General features: G+C 45.4%; 1 protein-coding gene across 1 annotated transcript in view; it reads right to left on the bottom strand.

Moving 5' to 3' along the window:
* Positions 1-861: 861 nt before the first annotated feature.
* The window catches only part of agbl4 (AGBL carboxypeptidase 4), a 360,772-nt gene continuing 352,074 nt past the window's right edge, over positions 862-9,559 (bottom strand). The window contains exons 12-13 of the mRNA XM_080769499.1: positions 1,482-1,575; positions 862-985 (exon numbers count right to left, since the gene is read on the bottom strand). Coding sequence (XP_080625625.1) covers positions 877-985; positions 1,482-1,575 — 203 coding nt within the window. The 3' untranslated portion in view covers positions 862-876. The remainder of the gene's footprint in view (positions 986-1,481; positions 1,576-9,559) is intronic.

Here is a 9,559-nt window from a genome sequence, read left to right as displayed (position 1 = left end):
CCATGGACCCCTTAACTCTGTGAGTGTATGGAACCGTAACTCCATTTGGTTCCATTTGTGTAGTCTCAGAGTTACAGAACCGTATGGGACCATCTTGTCCCTCACTATCAACCCTGGACTGATCCCACTTTGGGAACCACTGGCCTACTTTTATGTGTTCTTCAAGATTCTGTATTGCTTTAAGAAAGGGTGACGTGGGTCCTAGTGGCTACAACATAATGATGTCCAATGTCAAAGTATGTACTAAAGTATACATAAAACTAGTCAGAAATATTTACTCATGCATAGAGAAAAACAAATGCTGGTGCAGCCTAACGTAAAAGCACATTTTAGTGAAAGCAAGAGCAGCTGCAGAATGAAGGCCTTGAACACTGGAACAGGCTTGCTCTGCATCAGGCAGGAAGGAAGATTGTATCGGAGTATACATTTGTAATATACTCTTTGTTGATAATTGATGGTGTCTATATTGAATACTTGAAGCCTCTAGTGCCTGAATATCTATCTATCTATCTATCTATCTATCTATCTATCTATCTATCTATCTATCTATCTATCTACAGTATCTATCTATCTATCTATCTATCCTCTGAAGCTTAGATGATTTTTGAGTAGTATGCCTGCCCGTAATATTCCACTTTTGTACAATTGTACCACGATATACACGTAACACTGGACCAACTTGCTCTTGTGACAGAGCGTTGTGAGCCATACAAGTTAACACATTCCGGCTCATACGACATGGAAGAAATGTATGAAAACGGTCTTTATATCCAAGAAGTGGTATAGCGCTTGCTTCTGAAGGTGACGACTGTAGGATGCGTCCGTTCTGGTGCTCTGCATTTAATAAATGTCCAGGCTTTGTCTGTTTGTTGGTGTCTACTGTCGGACACCTGCACTCTTCCTCTCCTTCTCACTGTTGGCTTTCTCTCTGTCACCCCTGTTGCCCTTCCCGCTACTATTACCTGCATGGGAAAACACTTCAGGACTGGTGACGCACGCACGCATGCACACACGCACACGCGTGCACGTACATAAACACAGACACACACACGCGCACGCACACACACACACACACACACACACACACACACACACACACACACACACACACACACACACACACACACACAAACACACCATTTTGTTCATTGAGCATTACAGATGCGTATTGCTGCAATGTCAGGGAATAAAATTTATACATCGCGTATCACGTACGTGATAATATCAATATAATTTATAACGTGACATGGTATCACGTATCTCGTTAAAATTGATTTCTTTCTTATCTGACATGGGAGCAATACGCTTTCGTACAGTGTAATTCAGCAAATAGCAATACAAGAGATTGCATACAAATTGCATCATGGACATGTCAATTACAGACACATACTGTACAAGTCCATTATAGAACATATTATCTATAATAATAATATTATCTCTGTGTTTACGGTATGTGGATTTCATTTTTCTCTAATGATTACCTTTGAATATGAACTGGTCTGTTGTCCTTGATGAGATTGTTGAGTTTGTAGTAATCTAGGAAGGTTCTGGCCACATTCCTGCCCAGTTTCATGTCTGAGAAGGCAGGGCGTTAAGTCTGATCATTTCAGGTTTGCTTACCTTACCTATACCACAACAATGTCTCCTGTCAAGACCGTAATTCAAAAGAATTACCAAAAGAAAGAAAATAATTGAAGTCTGAGAGGAAGGAATGGTACATAGAAGACATACAAATATTTTTAATTTGTGTGTTTTTGATTTGCATGACATATTCAGATGCATTCGTTCACAACATTAAATCTTTGATACTGGACAAATAATGAATCAACCTGATTCAAAAAGGCCACATAGTTTCTTTCCTGCACATCTAGTCGGTTGCAGTAAATAAGCATATAGTAGCGGGTGGAGAAATGTGCAGTGTAAATCCTGGGGGGACAACACTCTGTGTTGTGCACTAAGTGAAGCTAAATCAACTGCATTTCAGTCCAGTCAGCCAAATGCATGAAGCTGGCATGAATCACACAGTAGCAATTACTTACTGCTGAGACCTTATTAAAATTCACAGGTGAATGCATGGTCGCACACATCACCCTCCCAATCCCCACTCACCACATTAGAGACAATATCAATAACTTCACTTGTATAAAACAGTTGGGCCTCTGTGAGTGCTGTTGCTATGCTTGTGATCATTAGGCCAACGGGGCAAGTAATGATGACAATCTGGTTCAGGTAATGATGAAGGGGAGAACAATGGCCCCAATCACTATTGAGGATTTAACAAATACAACTACATGTGGACCATGTACTGTAACTGGGTAGTACTGGAATTCATTTTTTACTCAAGCCATGTGACAAAACACCTATCCATCTCCAATCCATTGTTTCCTCCATTTGCACATTATCCATTCATCCAACCCGAAACCCCTTATTGTATTCATGATACATCTATCTATGAATTCAATCATCTCATATCTATCCATCCACTCACCTATTCATGCGTCCATCCATCCGTATTACCCCCATCCACCTGTCCATCTGTCAAGCCACCCACCCACCCACCCATCTGTATTCAATCATTAAAAGACATTGCCATTTTCCTGTCGCTGTGCATTGATGTTCAGAACAGCTACCTCCATTCTTCACTAGGCTGTATCCAATGATGGAACAACACAGAGACATAATCTGTCACCTTTCCCTGTCATTACCTTGTTGATGCTCAGATATAGCCTGTAGCCCTGCCGGCCTGTCTGTCTGTCACGCCCCTGTGATTGAAACAACTGGCCTACAGAGAAACAGGGGGAGAAATGAGGCAGTGATTCAGTCAGGTTTTTATTTTTATTTTTCCAATTTGTTCTGATGGTCAAGGAAATTGACCGGTGCCACATATATCTTGGTTGCTTTATAGGGGAAAAGCTATTGTCCGAAGCTGTTAACTTATAAACCATCCATCCTGGGCTGTCTGGGTGTCGACCTGCCCTCTGTTTCTTATTATGGCTTGCACAACACATTTCACTGATGAACCCGAGCACACATGCACATGGGTGTTGCCTGTAAAAGTGAGCCTCACCGTGACCAGTCTGTCACCTTGGCCTGTGAGAGTGAGTTTGTGTTTGTGTGCTGGAGTGTCTCTGTGGGTCTTCATTCTTCACTCAGCAGGCCGATGGCAACTCTCTCTGCGTGACTCCAGAATCTGTGTTTACACCCCATCTGGCTGTCTGTCTACAACTCCTGGATCAGACCAGAACAGTCACGTGTGCGCACACGCTCGCGTGCGTGCGTGTGTCTGTGCGTGCGTGCCTGACGTGTGTGCGTGCATCAGTGCATGCATGCGTGCGTGCGAGTAAACCAATCTGTCTGTCTATCTTCCTGTCTCTCGGTCTGAGAGAAAGAGAGAGAGAAACAGAGAGAGAGAGAGAGAAAGGGAGCATGCATGCGTATACTCTACACATGCGTGTATTAGTGTAGCAACCTCTCAATCTGGCACATTTCTTTCCAAGTCAAGTGGTTCTGTAGGTTATCTTTACAGTACTTTGACGTATAAACACCTAGTTCACAACAAAATTGGCAAAAACATACTCATGTGTTTTCAACATGACGAACACGCACACAAACACACGCTCGCTCTCTTTCGCATGTACCCTTGACATCTTCACTGTGACCTCCAGAAAGTTTTCTGTGTTTCCCTCCCTTCTGTGTGATCAACAGAGGCTGGTGCCAGCCCTGAACTCTCTGACCAGCCGCGCTCAGCGACAGAAATAGCTCCCGGAACCCAGCGAGCGCAGATGGCCTCTCAGCTTGGCTTGTCACGACTCAGTGTCTATTACAGGAGTTTCATGATAGACGGGCAGCTTCTGAAGGAGAACTTCATCAGTGGGTCGAACAGTTGGGGAAACAGAGGATGCCCTGTTCAGCTGCTTCTGGCCCACTTCCAGGAGCAATACGTGGGGCTGGAACGTGGCTCTGTTGCCACTGCAGCAGGAAGTGAGGTGCAGGCGAGCCAGGTAACAGTCAGAGGGCTGTGGCTTGGTTGACAGTAGTGGGAAGGAGGTGGAGAGATCCAGGAAAACTAAATCTGCTGCTGCAATCTGCATACATTTCTCAGTAATAAACCAACCTAAGCTTGATGTATCGCCGTCTGTTCAATCCTTTTCCACAGTAGTCAACTCAATGTTTTTTTTAAGTAGCAATACTGGAATGTAGAAATAAGTAAGTAGAAATAAGTAAGTAAAAGTCCTGTATTGGACATTTTACATTAGTGAAAATACAAAAGGAGTGGTGAGACTATGTGTTGCACCTTGTTCATCCATTCATCCTTGGTGTGTGTGTCCGTCTGTCTGTGGACAGCTTATCTTCGGCACCGTTGGGCCAATCGCAGTGACACTGTGCATGCACACGCCCTGGATGCCAGAGCAATAGCTTCACTAGGAGGTAGATTTTTGCAAAACAATTGTACTCCTACAGAATTTGTCCAAACATTACACAAATTGGTACACATTTATCTCTATACTAGTCACCTGATCAAGATGGATCTGTCCGATATTCCATATTCCATCAACAGTGCTCGCCCACATTAACCTACTTGACCGGATGGTCAGAGTAGGTGGGTTTACATTACATGTTTACTTCTGTAAACATGTAATGTGACAATAAAGATGATTCTGAATCTGATTATAAGGTTGTAGATCCGCTATTTTTGAATAGCCAAAGTATAAAATATATAGGGCCAAGTGGTTAATATATGTTTTGTAATAATTATCTAATCAAAAAATAATTGTTGAGTGAAAAATGTAAATACTCTGGCCCGGACGGTTAGCTCAACTGTCTGAGCACCCAGCTGGCGGTGTGCCGCGGGCTCGACTCCCGATCACGGCGGCCAATCTCTCTCCCCATTTCCTGTCAGTCTACTTTCAATAAAGGCAGAAAAGGCAAAAAAGAAAATGTAAATACTCAAGTAAAGTAAAAGTACCTCAAAAAAGAGTCTGAGACCTTACAGATGTTATGCTGAACCTCTGCCTTCACACCATGTCAAAACAGCATAAACAATCACTGATCATAATCTGATCTAGAGAGGTCACTGGAGTTGTTTATGTGAGAAGAGGGAACTGCATCCCGTCAGCGCCCTGTCTGCCAGTCACTGAGGTGTGTAAGACTCTTTAATATCTCGGTACACCCTCGGCTCGTGTCCAATCGATAGCGGGCCTTTGTCACAGCTCAAGGGCACGACACCCTGGGTGCTGATGAGGGAAGGGACAAACGAGACAACAGAGAAATGGACATCATGATTTGTTTACCGCAGCTGTTTACCGTCGATGGCGGCATTTAACGGCTCCCTGCGTCATGCTCCCTGGTGCCGTGGCCCTGAGAGACGAGCAGACGAGCTGACAGACAGACAGACAGACAACGAGACAATGACAAAGAGGACAAGGCGACGGTGGAATCTTGTCCAGATCAGACAGGAGCTAACGAGGAGACAAACGAGGGGACACTGGATTCATCAATACAGCCCACTGACAGGACCTGTCACAGATGGGACATGTGGAGAACTAATTAGCAATGCTAATTAAGTGACAGGTCAACAACAGCAACAACACAGAGAGGCACATGTATTAGCCCCAAAAGAAAACCCACACCCTTCCTCGCTGAGCAGATGATAACCCACATCCTTCCTCCCTAAGCAGATGATAACCCACATCCTTCCTCCCTAAGCAGATGATAACCCACATCCTTCCTCCCTAAGCAGATGATAACCCACATCCTTCCTCCCTAAGCAGATGATAACCCACATCCTTCCTCCCTAAGCAGATGATAACCCACATCCTTCCTCCCTAAGCAGATGATAACCCACATCCTTCCTCCCTGAGCAGATGATAACCCACATCCTTCCTCCCTGAGCAGATGATAACCCACATCCTTCCTCCCTAAGCAGATGAAGACCCACATCCTTCCTCGCTGAGCAGATCCTATGTGTCTACATTGGACACAACCTTTGACACGATCCTGTTTCTGGTTTGAAAGAAAGGTTTTCAATTCAATTTCTCCCCAGAACAAGCAAGCAGGCATCGGGCTATATTAGCTTAAAAAAAAAGAAAGGAAAAAGAACACTTTAGAGAGTTTTGAACTCTCCCAATTAAGTTGGTGTGTCTGCCTGCCATCATCCACGCTAAGTACTCTGATAATGAGTACTGACGTCATGGTATACCCACTGACAACAGGTAGGAGTTACCAGCTTAGATGTTAAAAGTAAAAATATTTAGGTCGACCGTTGAGCCGATTCTACTCCGAGACATGGACACTTTCAAAGAAACAAGAGAATCGGTTGGATGGCACTTACACCGCCTTCTAATGAGAGCACAAAATCTGTCGTGGAAGAGCCACCCATCGACTAATCTAATATACGGCAACCTTCCCCGTGTTTCTTCACTGGTCCGATCCAGAAGAGCGCTGCTACAGAGCTGACAATGAGGTTATATCTTCCGTTCTTCTTCCTGCCTCAGGGCGGACCAGAGGTAGAAAGCTGTCGTTTCCTGATGTCATCGCTAGGGACACATGCTTCAGTAGGCAGGAACTGGGGGTGGCAATGAAGGACCGGGAAGTCTGGCGTAGCATTGTGGAATCCTTGATCTCGACTGCGGTCGAAAAATGATGATGATGATGAGGAGTTTCACACTGCACCCTCCTCGAGCGACTAGCATCCATTGGTATATCCGACACACCCCTAGACTGGTTTCACTCATACCTCTCTGGTCGTACTCAGTTCATTCAGCTCAAATCATTCACTTCCCATCCCTCCCCCATCTCCTCCGGTGTCCCCCAGGGCTCTGTACTTGGCCCTATCCTATTTATCATTTATCTCCTCCCCCTTGGACAGATTTTACGCAAATACAACATATTTTTCCACTGTTACACGGACGACACCCAGCTCTACGTCTCCTCCAAACCCTCTTCCACCTTCCCACCCTCCTCCCTCTGTACCTGTTTGCAGGAAATCAAGTCCTGGTTCACCTCCAATTTCCTCAAACTCAACAGTGATAAAACCGAGGTAGTCCTCATTGGTTCCAAATCCACACTCACCAAGCAACCCAGTTTCACTCTCAGCATTGACAACTCCTCGGTTTCCCCCTCCCCTCAGGTTAAGAGTCTGGGTGTCGTCCTCGACAGTACCCTTTCATTCCACACCCACATCAACAGTAACACCACCATCCGATCCGCCTACTTCCACCTCAGAAACATCAACCGCCTCCGCCCCTCCCTAACTCCCCAAAGTGCCGCTATCCTGGTTCACTCTCTTCCCGCCTGGACTACTGTAATTCCCTTCTCTTTGGTCTCCCCCACAAACTCCCCATCAAATACCGTATCCTTCTCCACACATTCAAGGCCATCCATAACCTCCCCCCCCCCCCCCCCCCATACCTGTCTGACCTTGTCCACGTCAACATCCCCACCCGGTCTCTCAGGTCTGCCTCCTCCCTCACCCTGAAAGTCCTCCCAGCCCGTCTCTCCACCATGGGCTCAAGAGCCTTCAGCCGCTCTTCACCCTGACATCAGAAACATGGACTCTATCACCATATTTCAATCTCACCTCAAAACCCACCTGTTTAGGCAGGCCTATGACTCCGTGTGACCTCTGTGTCTTCTGCTGCAAGCTGTGCCCTAGTTTTATTTTTTCCTGCTTTTAAACTGTGTTCTTGTACTGCTTTTAATCTGTACAGCGACCTTGAGTGCCCTGAAAGGCGCCTTATAAATAAAATGTATTATTATTATTATTATTAGTTACCAAGGACTGTGCTCATAAGGTTCTCTTGATGTCAGAGACGCAAATTGCAAAACACACCAAAAAAAAAAAAAAAACATCCACACACATCGGTTTAAAACTCCCAAATAATGAATGGCACAAGTTACGCTTCAACCTTATAGGTCTTCATCAGGCCCAAAACACACGCACGCACACGCACACGCACACACACACACACACACACACACGCACGCACGCACGCACACACACACACACACACACACACACACACACACACACACACACACACACACACACACACACACACACACACACACTGTAAGCACTATGTGTGTGTATGTGTGTGTGTGTGTTACAGTACAGTTACATGTGCTGTGTGATGCTGGTGGTAATGGAGCATATTTACCTCCGGGCTAAGTGATTTGCATTCTTGTCACATGCCGTCCATTGGAGCATCAAACGCGTCAGTGATGCGTGTGATGCTCCATTGGCAGCTGTGGTATTCACGCACGTCCCTGACGGAGTCCCGCCGTCATGGAGCGGAGTGGCGTGTGTCTGGGTGTCAGTGCCTTGTCAGACACATCTCACCACAGATGAGGAGTGTTGTATGTGTGCGTGTGTGTATATCGTGCGTACATACAGTGACATGAAACGCTCGTGTTCATGCTACATCAACCAGACCACCAGACAGACGTGTCTGGGCTTACTGTGCTTACACCAGTGCATATATAGGACACAGAACCCCCCATTTGATATACCATTTTTAATATCGCTGTGTCACCAATCAGTGTTCATTTGTACAAATGAAACCAAATGGATCCATAAGGGTCCATTTGGTTCCATTTGCACACTCTCAGGGGTTACCGACCCGTACAGGTCCCTTGGTTCTGATAGGGTCGTACCGATCCGATCATGTGATCGGAAATCGGGGCCGATCGGGTGATTTTCAAAAGATCGGAATCGGGGGAAAAGATCGTCTTTTGCTTTTAGTCAAAATAAGAATAATCTTGCACTACGATAAGATTTTGTTTTGTTAAAAAAGGTAATAATTTTAATAACTGATCTCATTATGGACCCATAATAAGTGCAACTCTATAACAGTGACACAGTGACAGAAATGGTACAAAACCTGTTTATACAGTAGTACTATACATTTGTATTATTTTTGTACCCGTATTTTGACAAATACTAAAAATCAAATGATCTGAATCGGATTGGGAGCAAACAAACGTGATTGGGACAACCCTAGAGTTCATGACTATCAATCATTTAGCTGGTGACCCCCTGGAACCCCCCCCCCCCCCCAAGGACTCCTGGGGGTCCCCAGGCGATATGTTGAGAACCAGTGCCTTACACAATAGGGTTGCACTTGACAGGGGACAAGGCTCCATGTGAGTGAAGGCCTTTGATACGGAGACAAGGAGATCAGAGGCCTTTCACTGCGTCTCCTGAAGGAATAGACACGCCTGCCTTTTACAGTCAGAAGCTATAGGAAAGCTGCACTTGTTCAGTGTGACAGGGGAAAAGGGCACAGCCGGCTCCCCCACAGCCAAGCCGGCTGAAATCACCCACTCAAAGGCCACTGAATAGCTCTCAATGATGTTTTTGAAACGGCTGAAAAGTGTTGAAAGTCAAAGTGAAGGCTTTCACTTAAATACAGCACACATACATACTGTACATGCATGGATGCGCGCGCGCACACACACACACACACACACACACACACACACACACACACACACACACACACACACACACACACACACACACACACACACACACACACAAACACAAAAGAGAGGAGAG

Source organism: Protomyctophum bolini, assembly GCF_963924005.1.
Source record: "Protomyctophum bolini genome assembly, chromosome: 8".
In the NCBI taxonomy this organism is placed as follows: Eukaryota; Metazoa; Chordata; class Actinopteri; order Myctophiformes; family Myctophidae; genus Protomyctophum; species Protomyctophum bolini.
This window is presented reverse-complemented; position numbering and strand designations above follow the sequence as displayed.